Consider the following 22,142-nt stretch of genomic DNA (forward strand, 5'->3'; position numbering starts at 1 on the left):
AACAGAAAGGTAGGATTTTCTTTTGAGAAAGCCTTGGCTTCATATATGATCACATTATCTCCAGAGTTACCTTATGTCAGAAGTGTTGAAATTTTTTTTTTTTTTTTTTTTTTTACTATTTTGGCTTTTTGAGGAGGGTCCACCACCTAGCTCTCAAACCACACACCGAGGCTTATTCTTAGTTATGAATTCCAGGTCTTGGCTTGGCTTGTTGCTCACAAGCTTTTCATTTTGGTTTTTTAGAACAAGGGTTTCTCTGTAGCTTTGGAATTTGTCCTGGAACTACCTCTTGTAGACCAGGCTGGCCTCGAACTCACAGAGATCTATCTGCCTGCCTCTGCCTCCTGAGTACTGGGATTAAAGGCATGCGCCATCACTGCCAGGCCCTCAAAGCCTGCCTTTAATACCAGTCACTGGCCCTGAGTAATAGGGACTTAGATAACAAGAAACAGAACCAGCTGTGTGAGAGTGGTGTGCACCTGTGGCCCCAGCACTCAGAAGGTGGCAACAAAAGATCAGGGCTTCTACAACTGGACGAGGTGCAGAGAGTCAGAGACCTTGGAACACTCAGCCCTAAATGGGATCTCCATCAAATCCCTGCCCTCAGGACTCAGGGACCTCTGTAGAAGGGGAGGCAGGAAAGGGATAAGAGTCAGCAGGCCCGATGCATACATGAGCTCACAGTGTGGCAGCGTGCACAGGACCACACGGATAAACCAGGAGGGGTCCCAGTGCTGAGAGGGGCATGGACCTGTCTACCGTCTCCAACCCAGCAGCTCTCTCCAGTTGACAGCCACAGGAAAGAACTAGTTCTCTCCAACGGAATCTCACAGGGTACACAAACCACACTAAAAGGCAGGCCCGTGCCCAGCAGTAGATGGTCATCTGAAAATAAACTCAATGATATTTTTGGAGGTTTTTTTGTTTGTTTTGGTTTGTTTTGTCTTTTTTATCTTGTGAAACTTTGGGCATTTTTTTTTACCTTATTGATCTATTTATATATTATGGTTTCAGATGTGGTTTTTATGAGCTTTCTGTGTATACATGCACATGTACTTCTCATGCTTCTGTGTGCACATGTGCTTCTCATGCTTCTGTGTACGTGCACATGTGCTTCTCATGCTTCTGTGTGCACATGTGCTTCTCATGCTTCTGTGTGCACATGTGCTTCTCATGCTTCTGTGTGTATGTGCACATGTGCTTCTCATGCTTCTGTGTGCACATGTGCTTCTCATGCTTCTGTGTGTATGTGCACATGTGCTTCTCATGCTTCTGTGTGCACATGTGCTTCTCATGCTTCTGTGTGTATGTGCACATGTGCTTCTCATGCTTCTGTGTGTATGTGCACATGTGCTTCTCATGCTTCTGTGTGTACATGTGCTTCTCATGCTTCTGTGTGCACATGTGCTTCTCATGCTTCTGTGTGCACATGTGCTTCTCATGCTTCTGTGTGCACATGTGCTTCTCATGCTTCTGTGTGCACATGTGCTTCTCATGCTTCTTGTTTTGTTTTTTTTTCTCTGATTGTTTTACCTATTCTTGTTTGTTTGCCTGTTTGTTTTCTGAAGAGAAAGAAAAATAGAAAGGTGGGCTATTGGGGAGGATGTGAGAGGAGATGAGGGAGAAGAAACTGTTATCAGAATATATTATATGAAAAAAAATCTTGTTTTCAATTAAAGAAAAAAAGATCAGGGGCACCAGGTCGTTCTGAACTTAGTGTAGTGAGCCTCAACCAAACCAAACCAAAGCAGAACCCTTGATCTCCTGGAGGCTGTGCATAGAGTTGTCCCAGAGTGCCAGAGGGTAGACCTGAGGGGGAAGGGTGATGTTCAGGAGGGCTGGGGGGCTGCTTAAAGAAAGAGGGCTCTGTGGGTGCCTTCATGTGTGTCTTCACTATAAAAGGTCGCCGGCAGGTGACATGAAGTCAAGTCACCTAGAAAAGACCTGGGAGAGACAGTAGAGGAGGCACAGAGGCCACATGCCAGCCTAGCTTCGGACCTTGCCCCCAGTTATAGCCATGTGACCTCTGCCAGCTCCTTACTCTCACCCTCCCTTGGTGTCACACCCCTGCAGGATAGCAGTCCACTGCATCTGTATCTCCTGCTGTTCGTAACAGCAGTGCCTAGAATAGGGGGTGGCGGGGCTCAAGGAGAGAGAGTGCGGAGGCCACAGAAAGCACTGCCTGTAATGCCTGGCATGTCACAAGCAGTCAGCTTGCCACTTCCCTTCCCCTTTCCTCCCTTTCTTCCCTGTGTCCTCTTCCTGTCCTCAAGCCCTGCTCCCAGGACCAGGAAATACTTCTGTGCGTTTTCAAACATATTTGCACGTGTAAAAGCGGGTCTTCATCACTTAGAATTGTAGGTAGGCCATCCTCGCCATAATGACCTATTCCGGGCTATTTCGGAGCTTTGTGGTGTGGAGCTAGGTGTCTCTTGGAAAGGCTCTGCATCACTATGTGGCTAGACCGTAACCATTTGAACAGTTGCTTCCTGGGAGGCCAATTGTTTGCCATCCTGCATGGTCTGCTGAAGTGTGTACACTTGGATATCTCCTCCAGATACAGACCAGATACAGAAGATCTCTACTGAGCAAATTCCTAGAAAATTCCTGGAGCAAGAAATGTACTGTTAAAATTATAATGATCCCACTGAAGGGACATACCAGCTCACCCGCAGAGAGCTTTTGGGAATAAGGATCAGTGGGTAAAGAGACAGAGCTAGGGTAAGAGATTGTGTACTTGGATTTTTCTTTGGGCCACTAAACAGTCAAATAATGACACGGAGACTTATCATTAATTATGAAAGCTCGGCCTTAGCTTATGCTTGTCCTGCTAGCTCTATAACTTAATTTAACCTGTTTTTATTCATCTACATTTTGCCTCAGGGCTTTCTATGTTTCTTTTATTCTGTATGTCCTGTTTCCTCTGTGTCTGTCTGTCTGTCTGTCCTCTGGTATTTGCCTCTCTCCCTCTGTCTTTCCAGAGCCTGGATTCCTCCTCCTACTTCCTCTCTCTGCCCGGAAGTCCTGCCTGAACCTCCTGCCTAGCTATTGACTGTTTAGCTTTTTATTAGGTCAATCTGGTGCCTTATGCAAGCAAGGTAAACAAATGTAACACATTCTTTACATAGTTAAACTAATGTTCCACAAGATTGTGCAGGCTTCCCGTAGCTGCCCTAACACACTCTCACAGGCAGGGACACCCAGACTAAGGGAATGACTACCTTCCCATCTCTGAGGCTGGAGTGTGAGGTCAAGCTACGCTGTCTGAACCTGGGGGTGAACTAGCCCAGCTTCTTGCTGCTGGTAGTTGGTGGTCCCGCACTTACAAGGGAAGCTCCCAATCCCCTCTTCGTCTTCACACGGGTTTCTCTCTGTGATTTGTGCTACCTTAAGCATTAAGGGCTCGGTCTGTTCCAGTACGATATCATCGCAAATCTCTTACATCTGCAAAGGCTAAGTAAAATCACGCAGGCGTGGCAGAAAGGGTCAGGGTAGAGATCACTAGGTGAAAGGGGCAAGAGAGGAGGGACTAGGGATGCTTAGGGTCAGGAACTGGAGAGACATAGGGTATATGCCCGTTTTCTGGGTGGAAGTCTGGCTGTGCTTTGCCAGAGACAAGTGGCTGTAGTTGAATGGCATGGTGTCTTTCACCCAAAGCAGCTTTGAGGGTGAAGGGCTTTGCTGCATTTTAGGCAAGTGTCCCCCAGAAGCCCGTGATAGAAACATTGGGTCTCTAGCTGTGGCACTGTGAAGTGGTATTAATCCCACCAGGCGAAATTAAGACCACTACCACAACTTTTGAGCCAAATTTGAAGCAAGCTTTATTATCGTCTTGGCTGGGACGATGGACACTGGTCAGGTCCATACCCAGAATTCCTGGAGAATGACCACGTTCTATGGATTGCCACCAGAAATCACTAGGGAGAATTGATTTATGGTGGTAGTTCTGAGCAATAATTATAATAAAGTGTTAAGATTTTGGAGCTGGAGGGATGGCTTGGAGGTTAGGAGCACTGGCTGCTCTTCCAGCAACCACATGGTGACTCACAACCATCTATGATAAGATCTGGTGCCCTCTTCTGGCGTGTAAGCCTACATGTAGTCAGAACACTGTATATATAATAAATAAATACAATATTTTACGTAGTGTATTAATGACAAACCATTAAGATATGACAACTGGCTCAAAGGATACGTGGAAAAATTCAAATATGTAGGTTATTAATAAAGTGAGAATAAATTTGCCTATTAGTATAATACTGGCCAGTATCTACAGGGCTTTCAGAGTGTATCACCGTCATTGTCTCCTACTTTGAGCCAGTAGAGGGCTTGGCCATAATCTGGAGTCACATCGTGGTTTGCTGTGGGACCTCTAAGTGGCCTCGGGCTCGCTGATTTTGTACAAGGTATACACGTGCAGCTTACCGCCTCACTGTACCCAGCACACAGTTCAGGGCTGTGACGTCCACCCTCTTCCTCTCTATCTCCAGAACTGCTCTATCCCTCACACTGAAACTCTGTCTGTATTGGAGACTAACGCCTGTGTCCTCTTCCCGGAGCCCCTGCTGACCGCCACTCTCGTCTTGTCTCTTTGACGTTGTTACCTGTTTTCAAGTCTTTCACAGCCCCTATTAAGGGTGGAGAGAATGGATCACAGCCTCCCTCTCTGCAAGCCTGGCCAGCTTATTAACCTTCTCAGGCTTTCATTGCCTGACTGTGAAGTAGCCATCGGTTCCTTTTGATAAATGGAGTGATGTGATCCATGCACTGTGCACACAAAGGGTGGTCCAGGGGGAGGATGGGGCTCAGCTGATGGTGGCTGTGGTCAGCATTGATGACCAGGTCCCCACTGGAGTTCATTGTCCTCAGTGGTTCCTTTGGGTCAGTGGTTCTCAGTATCGACGGCAGTAGAAGCATGTGAACAGCCTTAAAAAGTATCAGTGCCCAGGTGTGGTTCAGGAGACACTTGATTTAACGAGTCTGAGGTGTGGCTGGGCTTGAGGAGTTCCCAGGTATTCAGGGGGAGAATACAAATTGCTCTAGGAACTTTCCTTGTGGGGGGAAGCTATAGAGCTTGGTGAATATCATGAAATACTGATATTCCGAATATCATAATTCAAAACAATGCGTTTAATAGGAAACACATGGATCAATTATGGAATTGCAGTATGTGCTATGAATTCTTATATGGCTTGCCTTATAAGAAAAGCTCAATAATAGAATCATAAGCACCAACTTACTCTTCTGAGGCTTTTAATAAGGCAGACTTCATGGGGACATGTGCTTCTAGCTAAGGTTTGTAGACACCCTCAGAAGATGCTTTCTGGAGGGAAGAGAGATGACTGCTCAGATTGGGAGGTATACTGGAAAATTAGCATGAAGGGGTTGGCGTGAACCTCTGCCTGGGCCTTGGAGGAGCTGTGCTGTGACTGAGGAGAACAAGCCTCAGGACCTAGGGATGGACCCACATGGGTTCCAGCCTCCTAGTGATCAAAGGTTGCTGTTGAAGAAGAGAAATCCAGAATTTGGTCTCTGGTCTCTTCTGTGCTCTTCCTTGCTAATCCCTTGCTCTAGGGAATTTGTGGACCTGTTCATGGGCTTTTCTGGCCTCTTGCCCTCAGTACAGGCCTTAGCTTGTGGTTCTCAGTGGGGATGGAGGCAACCTTGTTTCGCTCCAGCTCTGGGCAGGCCTGGTAGAGATACTGGCTTAGAGATAGCAGCTTCTGCCTGATAGGAAGTCGTGCATCACCCTTCGCTGGGTTTAGTCAGTGCCGCAGGTGTTTGGTTGCTTCAGCAGACTCCACAGAAGGCCTTTTCTACATATCTAAGTGTCTGGTAACCCAGATAAAGTTCCCTGAAATTTCCCCAAATCATGTAGGTCCTAAGCTCCCGGGTATATAGGCTAATAGGTCTTTAAATGCTTTTATTTATTTCCTGTGTGTGTATGCGTGATATTGAGGGGCGGTAATGGGTGTCACAGCGTGCATGTGACATAAACAAGGTAACTTTACGGAGTTGGTCCTCTTCTCCCACCTTTCCAGAGGTCAACTCAGGTTGCCAGGTTGCGTGGCGAGTACCTTTACCTGCCGAACCAATGTGGCTGTGACTATGGGTTGTAACTACTCTACATGTGGCCTTGTTGAGTGTCAGAATTTTAAAGCCCTCCCTTATGCTTGTATCTTTGTGTACAAATGCAAACCAATCATTGGCACATTGTAAGAGTCCCAAAGCAGCAGTCAGCCAGCTAGTGGTTGGTGGGTATTTATAAAAAGTTTAAGAGAGCCAGGTGGTGGTGGCGCACGCCTTTAATCCCAGCACTTGGGAGGCAGAGGCAGGCGGATCTCTGTGAGTTTGAGGCCAGCCTGGTCTATAAGAGCTAGTTCCAGGACCGGTACCAAAAGCTACAGAAAAACCTTGTCTCAAAACAAACAAACAAAAAGTTTAAGAGATAGAGGGCATGAGAAATATTCAAAAGAAATTGAAGCTGACTATGGTGACACACACCTTTAATTCCAGTACTTGGGAGGCAGAGACAGGCAGAACAGATCTCCATAGTGAGTTCCAGGCCAGCCAGTGTTACATAGTTAGACCCTGTCTCAAGAAACAACAACAAAAAGAAATTCCTTTGTAATCTGTGCTGAACACAACGTTCTTTTGTACCCTTAACATCCCAGCAACTGTCTACATAGTGTCTACCGTTGATGTAATAAACACTGCTGTTTGCAGTAGACCAGAGTGGGTGTGGGGCTCCTATGCCTGTGCTATGCCATTTTATAGATGAGTCTTGAGTATCTGAGGGAGGCCCTGGAACCTGCATTCCGGATACTGATGAAGGACTAAATGAGTGTATCAGCCGATGCTGTACTTCCAGAGGACCCGGGTTCAGTTCCCAGTACCTGGCTGGTTCCAGAGGAGCAAACACTCACACTCACAGACCCTGACTCATCCCCTCCCCCACCTGAAGGTCCTGTTGCTAACACGTGCACGCCCTTTCTTTAAGAGTTTTACACTCTCTTGCCACACTCTTCCTCTTTCCTTGATGCTGTGAATAACTACACAGAGGCACTGTCCACCTCCAGCAAGGGCAGTATGATTCTGATCTGCAGTGTTTCTTGCCCTCTCCTGGGGAAAGGGTGCTCTGCCCTTCATTTCTTCCCGTCTAGTGTTTGACCTCAGACGGGCCACACACACCCATCCATGTCCTTGCAGCGTCCCCAGTTAAAGTGGTTTAGTTGTTTCATTTCTTTGAGCCAATGAGTCTCCATTCTATTGCTTCCCTCCCCCCACCCGTCTTCAGAGTCTAGTCACTTCTGTTTGGTTCCTTTGACTTCTCCCTGGTCTCTCTGAGGCTCTGGGTGCATGGATGTCCCTGGGTGAAGCTGTGTTGCTGGAATGCTTGAATACCAGCCAATACCCATGCACCTAACTCTTCAGGTGCTGTTAGAGCATGCGGGACACTCACGAAGCCGCATTGCTGGTCTTTAGTAAGAAGGACTCAGGACTCCTAAGCAGAAGCAGGCCTGGGTGAATTAGTGACTACGGTTGTTCATGACCTGAGCACCCCAACTTCGGGAGGTTTTGCGGGGGGTGGGGAATCTTCTTTTACTTTTTTTGTAGGTTGTGGTTCTCAAATGGTCCTGAGTCACCATTACTTGGGTGAGCAGAAGTAATAAAAACTCAGAGAGAGAAATTGGGGTTCAATCTAAAGGTCAGAAAAGTAAAACAGCCAGTTCCTGGAGAGGAAGCCTCTGTAAGCAGACTTGCAAGGAGGGGCTGGCGAATAGGAGCCTTGGAAGCAAGAGCCTGTGGTCTAGCTCAGACCCATATGTAAATAGCTCACCACTCTTTGTGTGTAATATGTAAAGGAAGGGGCAGGGGACAGCCATTGGGAATATGCTAGCTTGGGGGCTGAGGACAGACAACGGCAGCAGGAAAACCCACTCACGATGGAGGATTGTATTTCATTTTTATCTCAGGTATGGGGTGAGGAGTCCATTCCTGTGTGACGGAGAAGAAAGCAGGGTTAGGTGATTGTCCTACCCAGAATCACTAGGCATTGTTGGCTCTGACTGAGATCTATTTGGCTCCAGTGACCCTAGCCTTTTACTTCTCAACTGGAAGACGCTGATGACGCTGGCTTAGGATCTGTCTGCAGTCCATGGTTTGTGTTTGGTAGTTTCTGGGTGCGCTCAGGCATGTGAAACAGACGCTGTAGACGGGCTGCTCAGGCATCAGGCCTTTGGTTCTCACAGTTCTGGGTACTGTGACGTCCAAGTCAAGGAGCCGGCACTGTGGAGCGCTGTGTCATCACCTGCCCTATCTACGAGGCACTAATCCCAATGTTGGCACGCTGCCCAGAGGCCATTCCACAGGAAGCCTCGGGCCCAGCTTTCACGCAAACATTAGGCTCCACAGAGGAGCCGCAGTGGTGTTTCTTCCTTCTGCCTGTGCTCACTTGGACAAACTTTTATCTGCTTTACCCTTCAGGAAAAGGTGGGTGCTGGCAGGACTGTCCCCATGGCTCCTTGGTCCGTGACCCTGGGTCTAACTTCTTTCCCAGCAGCCCCCACTCCTGTCCCCTGCCCTGCTCTGTTGTCTTGTTTGAGCACTTGTATTTGATGACAGTGTCTCTGTCCTCACAGCACGTACGCCCCCGTCTCACCCCCACAACAAACCGTGTAGGGAATTTTATGAGGGTCCCTTAGTCAGTGTTGAGATATGAGGTCATTCACAAGGACACATGATGACGGTTGGGGCCTGAGCCTGGGCCCAGTGATTGAAACCCGGTCACTTTCCCCCGTCTGGGGCACTGTGGACATCTCACCCAAAGGACCAAGGCGAGGTAACCCGTGAAGAGCGGAGAAAGGTCAGCCCTTTATCTCATCTCTCACCTTGTCCTTTTTATGTGAAGGGTTTTTATAGCCTAATTCTTGGGAGTAACTTTCTCCCTTAATTAAGAATTCTAATTTTAAAGCAAGTTCTGGCCTCTTTCTTTCCAGACTCATTCTGCTGTTTTGATTGGATTTCATGGCTAGGAATTAAGATCCTTATTTTGTCTGTTGTTTTTCTCCATGGTTGGTTATCGTGGCGGACTGCTGCTTTACCGAGGTCATAACATGCTTGTCTCGTTGGAATATCAATAAAGGCAGCGGGTCTTAGTGAGAGGCTAAGCCGTATGCAAGGCCCCCGTGAGCCCTCTTTTCTCAAATGCCTTAGTCCCTTGAACTTTTCTTCGTAGAGAATCCTGAGGAAAATCAGGATGTCTCTGTGAGAGCCTGGAGACTAGAAGTTTGACAAGGTCAGTTCCCTGGACAGAAGCTCGAGGACACCCAGGAAAGTGCACTTTCTTTTGGGTGTCACGCATCGTGGGTGCCCCCAAACTTCACACGGTTGCGGGGAAGGGAACGGTCCTCGCTGTGACTCGGTGACAGCACTGAAGAGCCCATCTTGGTGCCGCCCACAGGGAACACCTGGGTGGCCGGCAGGAAACCTGAGCAGTGTGCAGCATCATCAGAACAGAATGTTGGACCAAAACCCAATAACAAACAGAATCCCGAAAAGAAAAGCTAAATGATCCCCTGTTACTTAACGTGCCTGAGATCGTTTGAAACAATAATCTGGATGTTGCCCCTGGCCAGAGACAGGGAGTGACAGTGTGACTACAGGCGAAGAAAAGATAAATGCCAGATTCGAAAGAAGGGTTAGTTCTCGGGAGCCACGGAGAGATCTGGGAGGCGGTCCCAGGAGCAGCAATAATGTCTCTGATTTTTTAAATAAAAATAATTGGCAGATATGTGGATCTTAATATACCATAGTTTTCATACTTTTCAAAGCTGTTTTTTTAAAAGAGGCAGAGCCTTTTCCACCTCCACTTGGCTATGACTTTATCTTCAGGAGCCCATGGGTTTGACACTTCTTTGTCTCCTGTCCATGGTCCTGTCAGACTTGTTTGTCACAGCCTTTTACTGCTTCATGGTATCAGCACAAGTGAGGGACCGGGAGGACGAGAAGCCCCACCTTCTGCCACTTAAGTGTAGGATGTAAAAGTTGGTCAAAGTTAACAGAGGCAACTTGAATTCCTAATAAATTCATTGAGAATCTCCTTCCAGAGCAGAGGGGCAGCTGGGGTTAGAGGCAGGGGGCAGAGGTGTTCTGAAAAGCTGGTATGTCCTCTTGCCTTACTGCCCTGTCCCTTGGTGTATCTAGTTCTGAAACCAACTGTTTCCTTTGCATTAACAGCATGGCCGGACCCCCTTGCACCTTGCTGCCAATAAGGGCCATCTCTCTGTGGTCCAGATTCTGCTGAAGGCTGGCTGTGACCTCGACCTGCAGGATGATGTAAGTAGAAGCATCATTCCCTCCAGAGAAGGGTTGGCAGAGGAACTCGTCTGCAGTCACGGCCCTCAGTGCAGATGCTGGCGGTGTGAGCAGGGCGGGTACTAGATGCTTGCCAGAAGTTTCGTTTGTGTGTCTTTTGTCTCTCGCCTGGCCCCTGTTCTTGGGGCCCATTCTCAGCAATGAAGGAGCTCGCAGGAGGCTCTTGGGTTGTGGTTCTTTTTGCCCCATTAGCATCTGAGTGCAGAGTCTGAGGGCATTGGCCTAGGTCCTGTTTTAGGACAGAGGACTCTCTCTTACAGTGAGTGTGGGAAAGACCCATTGGATGTGTGCCAAATTTACTGCTGAAGAAAAGGTGAGGCTTAACACCCATCCTCCTCCTTTGTCTTAACTTCCCTTAGTGTACATGTAGCTTGAAGTTCCATCCCAACTAAAAAGGGGGAAAGGGACTTATGCAAGATCAAGGCCTCTTGAAAGAGTTTGCTGGTGGTTCTGTGCTCTTAGTGAGGGCATCCGACTCCCGTCATCACTGAGATGTCCATCCAGGTTGTTGGGGGAGGAATCCCACTGGCTCCTTCCGCATCGACTATCCAGTCTGAGTCTGTGAGCTTTGGCCAAGTAGGACTGCGCAGCACAGAGCTTGTTCTTTTGGGTCCTTGGAGAAGGTGGCGTCTCCAAGGAGGGACGGAGTAAATTGCCCTCCAGTGAGTTTTCAGGAAGAAACAGTATGGAAATGTGCTTGGAAATGATTTTCAGAAACTGTTAACTCCTTTTTTTTTCCTTTTTTTAAAAATTATTTTATTTGGGGTATTTTGCTTGCTTGGTGCCTGCACAGACTAGAATAGGGTATCGATCCAGAACTGGAGTTATAGGTGGTTGTGAACACCATATGGGTGCTGGGAATCAAATTCAGGTCCTTTGAAAGAGCAGCAATTACTCTTAATCATTGAGCCAGCTCTTCGGTGCCGCCCGCCCCCCTCATGATGTCCCAGAGTTCTAAGACGTAAAAGTCCTGTGTGTAAGCAGCATCTCACAGAGTCTCGCCTTGTCACAACTTCTTCCAATATCATTACCTAGAATATTCCTTGCAAATCCACACAGTAGCCTAAAATTTGACAAACACATTCACAGATGACTTGGTTATATAGCAAGTTTGAGACTAGCCTTGGATACGTGAGTCCTGTCTGTTTAGGCTAGCCTTGCATACATGAGACCCTGTACTCGCTAGCCTTGGATAAATGAGATCTGTCTATATAGGCAGGCGGACAGGCAGGCACACAAACTGGTTTTATGCATGGCCAGCAGAGGGTTATCAGCATCTCATATAAATCTCTGTATGGGATCACCAGGGGTGTTATTCTCAAAAATGCAGACTTAGCTCTAAGCTGTTGATTCTCACCTTGGTCATGACACTGTATTTTTCTACACTATAATCAATATAACATTCCTGACCCATATCGTCTCCTTAGAGGACAGGAGGAAAATAAAGGGAGATGAGCAAAATAAATAGTCAGAGGGAAGGTGGGATCTCGAGCTGCTGGCGCAAGAATGTTGGGATATTCTAGCCTTCTCTTTGATTATTAAGATTCTTTTTTTTTTTTTTTTTTTGGTTTTTCAGGCTGGTCTCGAACTCACAGAGATCCGCCTGCCTCTGCCTCCCGAGTGCTGGGATTAAAGGCGGGCGCCACCATCGCCCGGCATTATTAAGGTTCTTGCTTGCTATCGTGGCAAGGTCACAAAGTCAGGCCTGCCAACCCATCCAACCAAACACCCTCACTGTGGTCTGAGGCTCGCTGTGGTCTCATGCAGCAGACACCATGCTGAGGTTTCAGATATGGAAGGAAGCAGAGAAGACAAGAATTCTCACAGCGCACGAAGGAAAGCCAGCCCTGCGTTTGGGTAAAGCACCTCCCTCATCGAGTCATTGGGTCTTTTCCCTCATTTCCTGCTCTACACAGACAACACATACCTTGCTTCTTCATAGAACCACAGATAGAAAGAATACTGGAGAAGGCGGAACTGTTGCCATCCTCAGCTCTTACCTGTGTGCGTCCCACGCCTATTGACAATCGTCTTTGAGCTATCCATAAAAACGTATGAAATCACTTTATTAGCACTAAAGAAGAGGGGAACTTAACTATGGGAGAGTCGAGTTAGCAGTTCCCTATCTGGGAGTTGTGTAGAAACAGAATGTTGATGTTATGAAGATTCAATTCTAACTTCATATTCTACAGATACTGTTGTTTCTGGCATGGGAATATCTGAGAATTAGAGCAAGAATGACCTCCAGTGGCCTGGAGTGGGATTATTATGCGTTTCAACCCACAGCTCCCAGAGCAGTATCTGTCTTGCTTCCCGCTAATCCTATCAACGCTCAGTGGAGCTCAAATGCCATCTCTGATTGGTCAATGAGTAATCACGTGACTCCTACCCCAGAAATAGTCCAGGACCCTGTAAAGAGCATGAAGGAAGACAAAAATAAGAGAACGCAGAGAAGAAAGGCTAGGAAGGACCCTAGAAGATCTGAAAGAGAAGAGGTCAGCACCCCGCTTCGCGTGCCTACCTGTGTAGGGCTTGCTTACCGCAGGTTTGCTTGCAACTCTGGGGTCTTCCTCTTAAAGTGGGTGTGTCCCACCCGTGCATGACTGGGACTTCTTCCACGAGCTGGGCTTTGGAACACCCAATGCTTTTCACTACAAGGGAGATAGAAATACAAGTATTTCAGACAAAGATTTAGACCTTAAGTCCCAACGCTCTTGAGTGAGAAACACTGATGGCTCAGGAATACTGAGTGCTGTTTGCAGACAAGTCAGCATGTCAGATCCGAATGCCAACTGCAGTGTTGCTGCTGCGGCTAGTGTCTTCCTTTGCTTCCTCTCAGTTATCCATTCAACAGATGCCCTCAAGCTGCACTCTTAAACTTGCATAGTAAGGCAGCCTCCACCTCACAGAGACACCGTCTCCTTTTGGAGACCAGTGCTGAGGTTACCTGGCTTCCAAAGCTGGAAGCAGCTTGCTGTGAAGGAAAGGCACCTCGACAGTTTGAATTAGCCAGCTATCCTAGGCGAGGCTTATCAATATAACAAGAGAATTACATGGCCTGACTCCTGGCACGTAGTTAGGGGTCAGTAAATACAGAGTGAATATTGAGAAAATGTGTTGAGAGAGCTAGGTTTTCTTCTGTATTTTCTTTCAGTTTAAGAATTTTCTGGTTGATTCAGGTCATAGTCAAGCAGGGTTATGTCAGAATTTGCTGCGTGGGTCCGCCAATAGGTCAGGCATATCATTTGCATTATGTTTTAAAGAGGACATGTGGCTAGTAATATATTTGTAATATAATAATAATATATACTATGATAGTAGTTTTAATTTTGTAGGAGCCAAAAATTGATTCTCAAGTAACTGAGCGTACTTCAACCAAGGGTCTGGATTTAACTGTGCTGTGAAAGTCGTTCCATGGATGGCTGGAGGCAGCTCTTTGTCCCTGCGTTTGTCTTTCTCAGAAACTCTCACGCCCATCTTGGTCACCTAAGATGGCTGACTTATAAGAGTTGGAGGACGCGTCCTCTGGAACGGACCTAGCCACAGTTTGTCCTGCCATGGAGAGCAGGGCCAAGTGCCACAGCACAGTAGTAATAGATATGAGAAGCAAGGAGCCGAGCTCCCAGAGGGAAAAATAAAGCCGGAAGGGGACTTGCCTGCAGACAGGGCTACAATTGAACGGGCCAGCCAAGCTTGGGGTAGCTTGGCTTCTCGCTGCAGCTGAACACAAGTGTCAGATCTCCTTGAATCTTGACAATCCACTTGAAAATCTTCTGCCAAGAGCTGATCCAGGAGTTAGGTGCAGCTGCTTGTATCAAGTTAGAGTCTTGCAAAGAAGAGTTGTCTCAGAGGAAGCAAATATGTTCTAAGGCTTATCAAAGACATGCTAATCAAAGCTCCACGCTACCCCAAAGCTGCATCAGCTCTTGATTTCATGAGCAGCTGGTGGAACAGATGAAATGTTTGGTCTGAACCAAGACCTTCGTGTGATCCTTTGACAAGACCTATCTGCTTAGGGCATGGTGCTTGTACTTCATGCAGAATACAGAATGCAAGTCTCTTCTAAAAAGGTTGCTCCAAATGATCCAAGGAATGGCCGGCAGAATGCCTGTCGTTTGTGGGATGGTCAAAGGGCCTCTCCTATTGGGAGCCTCACTCAGGACTGCACTCATGGTTCTTGTCGAGAGCAATCTTTCTCATAATCATTTCGGGAAGACCCATGACTGATCTGATAGGGAAATAAGGTTTCCTAGAAACGCTAATGGAATTGTTTGGAGTCGAGACTCGGGGCACGATCCCATCTGACTTGTTTGAGCATTGAGCGCTCGTTCACCTGGAAAGACCTTCTCAGACGCCTGGCTCAGCCCATCTCTGCAGTCACTTACTGGGAGGGTAGACAGGAAGAAAAACAGTCCAGATCTAGCTTGTGAAGTGGTCAAGGACAAGGACAAGGAGAGAGTTGTTGACAGACATACCAATCACACTGCAGTCATGGGAGTGGGGATGGACGTCCTCACCCCAGCTCCGTGCAAGCCTCTTAGATCATCAAGTCAACTGTGGGAAAAGCTTGCTGAATGGGAAGCCTTTTCCTGTTGTCTTTTTATGGTTTAAGCTTGTGATTGGTGGTAGTTTTGTCTGATAGATGAAGTTATATGTGTTAAATATAAAAAATGTTGCCAAGTACTTTGACCAATTCTGAGTCTGTGTGGTCACCAGTGGCCATCACCAGCACTATTCTATAGGCAAAAACAGCGTCATTAGAAGGCAATTTAAGAGACATATCTTGTCTATGCAAACAACAGAGTTTTCCCACTGAGGGTCTATGACCTCCCTAGCTGCAGGTTCCTGACAGTTTATGCTACAGGCTGGGAATGCCTTCCTGTGGAAAATCTAGTCAGCAAGCAAGTGGTTTACCTCCCCACCCCCCTTAGTTAGTTTTCCATTGTTTCAGTAACACACCACAACCAAGGCCACTCACAAAGAAAGTGTTTAATTGGGCTTATGGTTTCAGAAGGTTGGAGGCCACTATGGGATGGTGGCAGGAACAGCCGAGAGTTTACATCTTAATCCTCACTGGAATGAACACACCAGGAATAGTTCAAGTGTTCCGAAACCTTCAAAGCTACCCCCAGTGATACACCTCATCTGGTAAGGTCACTCGACTGTTCCCAGGCAGCTCTACCAACTGAGGACCAAGTCTACAAACATATGAACCTATGGGGATGCATCTCATTTAAACCACTGCACCCCCCCACCACCACACCTGCCACTGTCACACCAATGGGCTTATCTTGCCTTGCTGGGTCTAGGCTGAGTAGGGTTATTAATGACAACTCTCTACTACCAACTCGAATGTATTCAAAAAAAGGAAGAAACTAAAAATTACTTTCTGTGATTTAAAATTTTCTAAAAAGTATGTTATGTGCATGAGTATTTTGCCTACATGCAAATATAAGCTCTCCATGCATGCCTGGTGCCCATGGAGGCCAGAAGAGGACATCAGATCCTCTGGAACTGGAGGTACAGATGGTTGTGAGCCGTGTGAGTGCTGGGAACTGAACCTGGGTTCTTGAGCCATCTCTCCAGCCCTCTTCTCTGTGAATTTTTAAAGAGAGGTTATTTTGTTTTGTTTTGGAAATAGCCTAGACTGGCTTTAACCTCATGATCCACCTGCCTTTGCCCTCTCAGCCTTGGGATTACAGGTGTGTGCCAGTGTACCCAGCCACATGTGTGTTTTGGCGTGGGTTTTCTACTGTGAAAACACACAAGCGTGTGCACACACACTCACAGTAACATGGAACACATCCTCTGAGCCATCTTTCAATCTAGTTCCTGAGTTAATCCCTGCACACCAGTCACTGCGGTCTGTTTCCAGAACTTCCCTCTTGGATTGCATGTCCTTCGTGTGTCTCTTTGAGGCCAATCTCAGTGAGGTCGGTGTGTTTCATCCAGCACCCTCCTGAAGTTGCTCTTTGTATCTGTCTTCCACAGTCTCCCCTGCCTCTCTTGGTCTGGGGTCCAGGGGAGTTCTGGAGTATGTCCCTAGCCCCTCTGTGTCTATCTGGAAATTTTGCTAATGGAAATCTTACCAGGAATCATAGAATCCAGTTTATTTAATTTTATTTTATGTGCATTGGTGTGAGGTGTCAGATCCCCTGCAACTGGATCTTCAGACAGTTGTAAGCTGCCATGTGGGTGCTGGGAATTGAACCTGGGTCCTGTGGAAGAGCAGTCAGTGCTCTTAACCACTGAGCCATCTCTCCAGCCCCCTAGGCCTACCTTTTCCTGTGAGGGTCCTGAGGCTCAGCGAGCTGATGGATCTATACCAGAGCTGTACATAAACCCGTTCTCCTGATCCCCTGGCCCTCTGCTCATCATTTCCACCTGAAAACATCCACATTGTCCACCCATCTCCCCTTTCATGCCCGGCTCTCAGGCTTGATTTGATTTGATTCCTGAACTGTGCTCCTAGAAGGCAGAGCTCAGAGCCTTCCCGTTAGCGCTCCCCACTTCTCACCTCTGGAGTGTTTATGCAGCCTCTCTGCCACAGTTAGGGGAAGAGTCAAGTTCTCTTTTGGTGCCTGAAGGAGAAACCTGTCCATCCCAGGAATCTGGTTGCTGAGAAGGGGTTAGAATGTGACATAAATCATCAAGAGGCCTCTCAGAAGTATGCGGCAAGAGGCCGCAGTCCCTGAGGCCTCCCCCACCCCCTCATCGCTCTCGGCTAGTGCAAATCAGTGAACAAATTACACACCTGTCATCAAAGCATGAGGTCCCGAAACTGCCACAGCTGGAGAGTGATTCCTCTATAATCCGGGCCTGAGGACCTAGTGGGGCATGGGATTGCAGGAGTTGCTGGTCGAAGTGTATGACGTCCACAGCCTGGCTCCCAGGCACGACTCCATTAGGTCATTGGAAGGAGCCTGGCTCTCCTTGGCAGGTAGATCTGAGGCCGGCAGTCATCCTTGCTATTGACAGAAGATCCCTTCCGGTTTATGAACCAAACTGCTCTGCCCACATGCATTCTCTACTAATGGAACCCCAAAGCTTGCCTTGCCTGTGGTGACCAAGCTCTTCTGCAAATAACCAGTCTCCTCCTTGAGGGGACAGGAGACAGCCTGGTGTCTGGCTTAAGGGAAGGAGCCATATGGTGGCCGATAAAGAAACCTGTTATTCTTCTCTCTGTGTTACTTTGCAGGGGGACCAGACAGCCTTGCACCGGGCCGCTGTGGTGGGAAACGTTGAGATCATCACAACGCTTATCCGGGAGGGTTGTGCCCTGGACAGACAGGACAAGGTGAGGAGGGTAGTAAGGGCTGCAGGACCCTGGGGAGCTAAGGAGCCAGCTTGATTCACTGCGGTGTGTACACGAGGTTGTCCTTCTCCCACCATGCGATGAGAGAGGTCAACCTAGGTTTCTCTGAAAGAGGGGTTCCAGAAGTTGTGTTTGTTTACACACCCTTCCCTCTGTTGTGAGGCTCTGTGCTGACAACTTAGTCCAGGTCAGTGCAGAAGTCAGGACCTATGAAGGTCTACAGAAGGTGGGGGAAAGGCCCCCTCAGAAGCTCTGTTTCTTAGATGCACAAGCAAGTTAAATGTTTTAGCTCTGAAGAGAGTGAACTGAGGAATTTATTTCTTCCAAGAATCCCAGCACGTATGCCAGTGTTTTTAAATTGTCAAATCTTAAAATGTGGGATTTTTTTTTTAATATTTATTATTTATTATGTATACAATAGTCTGTCTGTGTGTATGCTGAAGGCCAGAAGAGGGCACCAGACCTTATTACAGATGGTTGTGAGCCACCGTGTGGTTGCTGGGAATTGAACTCAGGACCTTTGGAAGAGCTCTTAACCACTGAGCCATCTCTCCAGCCCCCAAAAATATATTTATTTATTTATTTATTATGTATACAATATTCTGTCTGTGTGTATGTCTGCAGGCCAGAAGAGGGCACCAGACCTCATTCCAGATGGTTGTGAGCCACCAGGTGGTTGCCGGGAATTGAACTCAGGACCTTTGGAAGAGTAGGCAATGCTCTTAAACACTGAGCCATCTCTCCAGCCCCAAAATGTGGGATTTTTGCATTTAAGTGCAGTACAGACTTCGCGTCCTCCCCCTTACACACACACACAGCTTTTCTTTCTTTCTTTTTTTTTTTTGAGGTTTCAATATTTTATTCAAGTTTTATTTTAAGTGATGTTAATTACAGCATTTGAAGGGGAGGAGCTAATTCCACACAAAATGGAAGACTCTCTAATGTACCCATTAAACTGCTAAAAAAAAGAGTGGTGTGGCTTTAACAGGTCACTTTAGATCCCTAGTGTTGTCATGGTGACCATAATCACCTGCCCAGCTTAAAGCTGTCTCATACTCTAGTGCAATGGTGTGTGAGAGAGAGAGAGAGAGAGAGAAGAAAAAAGAAGAGAGAAAAGAAAAAAACCATGCCACAACACAAGGAAGAATGAAGTCCTAAATGACGGCTCCATCGGCCCACTCTCTCCACCCTAAAATGGCACAAAGGAATAGCTAACCAGAAGAGTGCTTTTCTTTAAAGTGCCTTGCATGCACAGACAGTAAAGGCAGCACCAGGTTCCTCCGCACATCCAGGGGCTCCGGGTCAGAGCCCTTCCCGGTCTCCCTGTCACTTGCTGCTGCTGCTGCTCCTATAATGGTCCCAGCCGGGCCTTGTGGCCCCGGCCCTGCCCAGCCTTGTCTCTGGAACCCTGGCTCTCCTCTCGTGGGTGCCAGGTGCATTAGGTTTAGCTCTTTGGGGCCCATCTCTAGATGGACGTAACTGGAGAATGTGGTCCTGCCCGAGCAGGCCCATGTGTGAGTTCCTACCTGCCCGTCTTTCAGCCCCTCTATCAGAAGCAAATGGGAGCCAACTTATTAGTTTGTATTTAAAAGCCATGTATCTAGAAATCTTGCTTAGCTTTTTACAATCACTGTTTCTTTGATTTTTTGGTCATTTAGAATCCTGGGGGTTTTATGCTAACTAGAGACCACTGAATTTTGTTTGTTTGTTTTGTTTTGTTTTATTTCCGAGACAGGGTGTCTCTGCGTAGTGCTGGCTGTCCTGGAACTCACTCTGTTGACCAGGCTGACCTTGAACTCACAGAGATCCATCTGCCTCTGCTTCCCAAGTGCTGGGATTAAAAGTATGTGCCCAGCGAAACCATTAAATTTTGATAAAGAGATAGGTATGGTGTTACATGCCTTTTTTTTTTTTAATTTTTAGTTTTTGGAGATAGGGTTTCTCTGTGTAACCTTGACTGTCCTGGAACTTGCTCTGTAAAACTGGTCTCTAGTTAGCATAAAACCCCCAGGATTCTAAATGACCAATGAACTCACAGAGATCAGCCTGCCTCTGCCTCCAGAGTGCTGGGATTAAAGGCATATGCCCCAGCCACCCACTTACTTTATTTTATTTTGGTTTTTAGCACTCAGATCTTTTTATGCGCTCCATGGTTCTGATGGGTCCTATTGAGGAAGACCCTGTAGCCATCGTAATACATTGTTTTAGCAAGAAGAGCCAGACCATGGGTAATGTGCTATCTTCCAATGTGTTTACTCAGGATGGAAACACAGCCCTCCATGAAGCCGCCTGGCATGGGTTCAGCCAATCAGCCAAGCTGCTTGTTAAAGCGGGAGCCAACGTGCTTGCCAGGAACAAGGTGAGGCCCAGCAGCTGACCTCCTCCTTCACAGGTGAGGAGGGTTGTGGGAGTCTTTGTCCCGGGTTGTCTCCTGCCCGTGAGAAGCACCAAGCAGAGCTCACTGGGGCATGGAGAACCCTGCAGGGCAGGTTCATCTAGGAGGCTCACTGCAGAGGTAGGAGGGCTGTGCTCCAGGTAGGGTAAGCACACCACAGTGCTGCTGAAACCCCCGCTGGTGTGAGAGACACCCCCCCCCTCCCCGGGCCACTGCCGGGAACCTGTTCTCATCATTTGACCCTGTTACAAAGAATAGCAACAGAGAGTTGGCATGAAAAATGTCGGCAGAGAACCAAAATGCTGGCAGTCAGTAGAGGCAGGTAGGGTAAGTGGGCTGGGGAAATGGAACTGGAGCAGCTGCTTTGGGGAGGCAAGCTGTACTACAAAAGTGGTTCTGTAGGATAGCGTGTCAGCTCAGGGGTAGAACACTTAGCTCTGGTTCACAAGGTCCCCAGGTCAATCCCTGGCATCACCTAATAGGAAAAGAAGTTCTTACCTATTTGTAGGGTGGCTACCATCCCAGGTTTTGGTTGGTAAAGCAGCAAAGTGTGATACAAAGTTTTGTCCTTAAGTATACCTGTGATAGCAATAAGTAAAGCGGTAGAAGATGCAGGAGAGGAACCTAATATGATTCACTCAGAGCAAACACAATATAACTTAAGTCTCAGTTTCAATGATAACGTTAGGAGCCATGAAGGAGCACGACAGAGGAGTACATGATCACACATACATGCTTCCATGCTAATGTCAGTTTACCCTTTGTAAAAACCGAGCCTGGAAAGATAGCACCGACATATTAACAGTGGCTGTCTGCTTGAATTTAGACTTACTCATTTTTAGGGTCGTTTTTGCTTTGGTCCCTTTCTCAAGCTTTCTAAACGGAAGTGGCTATCTCGTCAGCCACTAGGAGAAGAGACATGTGTTATGTTAAAAGCAAAAGAAGTACTGTCAGTACTCTGAGAATATCCGCAGTAGTGTTTGAGAAGGGGTTGCCTTTTCTTTCCTTGGACGGCCAGGATGGATCTGAGGCCAGTACGTAAGGAGCCTGGGGAATTTCCCACAATGCACTTGCTTGGCTGATGGCCTCACATAGAGAAGTGGAGTACTGAGTCTGTGCCTGGGGAGGAACAGCCTGAGAACCATGCTCAGCATCAGACAGATATGCACGTGCGCTCACAACACACACACACACACACGAGTATGGCACAGTAGAACCAGAAACCAAGATCCTGCACAGACACCATCATACAAGGTCTTCAATAACAAGTTAGGCACAAGATCGAATACTAACCAGCCAATCAGAAATAGGCTTCATCAACATCTGACTTCTCTGGGCCTCGCCTGCTATAGTGCCTTAAATGAGAACTGGAGAAACTCTACTGAGCTAAGCAGGGGAGGTAGGAATATGGGGTCCCAGAGAATCTGCTACAGCTGCTTTGAAATCCCTTGGCCGTCACTACTCTTTCCAGCCCTTTCTAGCGTATGGTGAAGCAGGATGCTCTAGCGCTCATACAGGCAGAGGCGGATTCATTGCTCCACCTCCCCCATTGTCGTGTGTGTCTCCTCTCTGATCTCTTCTCTGTCTCGCACCTTCCTTTCTCTTTCCCTGCTCATCATGATTGTCCCTGGACTGTTTCAGAAGCCTCACAGTGGAGTAACCAGCTTGAGTTTGCTGCCTTTCCACCCTGCTGTTCTGCTGGCCAGAACCCTCTCAGTGACCAGTCTGCTCTGCTCTGGTGTCTCCCTGGCACGTGCCCGCTACACTTCACTGTGTCTCAAGAGGCGTCCTGGTGCCTCCATTTTAGGTGCAGCTCCTCCTTGCCTCTGCCTACAGCCATCTAACCTGGGCCTTCCCTGACCCCACTAGGCTGTTCTGCAGCTCTGCTTGGGCAGCTTTGTGGTCACATTGCTTATGCTTCCTTCATGGACTGACGCCTGCGGGATCCTGCAGGCTGCATAACCAGCAACACTTCCCTCATGTCCTCTCAGGTGGGGCTGTTCCATTCTTCAAGATAGTGCATAGTTGCTTGGCTTTTTATACCAACTGAGAAGT

General features: G+C 47.6%; 1 protein-coding gene across 4 annotated transcripts in view; it reads left to right on the plus strand.

The window, feature by feature from the left end:
* Ankrd6 (ankyrin repeat domain 6) overlaps positions 1-22,142 on the plus strand; it is a 139,732-nt gene that overhangs the window by 94,028 nt on the left and 23,562 nt on the right. For all 4 annotated transcript variants that reach the window (XM_041667389.1, XM_041667390.1, XM_041667392.1 and 1 more), the window contains exons 3-5: positions 10,240-10,338; positions 17,576-17,674; positions 19,953-20,051. In XM_041667389.1, coding sequence (XP_041523323.1) covers positions 10,240-10,338; positions 17,576-17,674; positions 19,953-20,051 — 297 coding nt within the window. The remainder of the gene's footprint in view (positions 1-10,239; positions 10,339-17,575; positions 17,675-19,952; positions 20,052-22,142) is intronic.

The sequence above is a fragment of the Microtus oregoni genome, unplaced genomic scaffold (genome assembly GCF_018167655.1).
Source record: "Microtus oregoni isolate MIOR12 unplaced genomic scaffold, Mior012 000017F_ref0000208, whole genome shotgun sequence".
NCBI classification, from domain to species: domain Eukaryota; kingdom Metazoa; phylum Chordata; class Mammalia; order Rodentia; family Cricetidae; genus Microtus; species Microtus oregoni.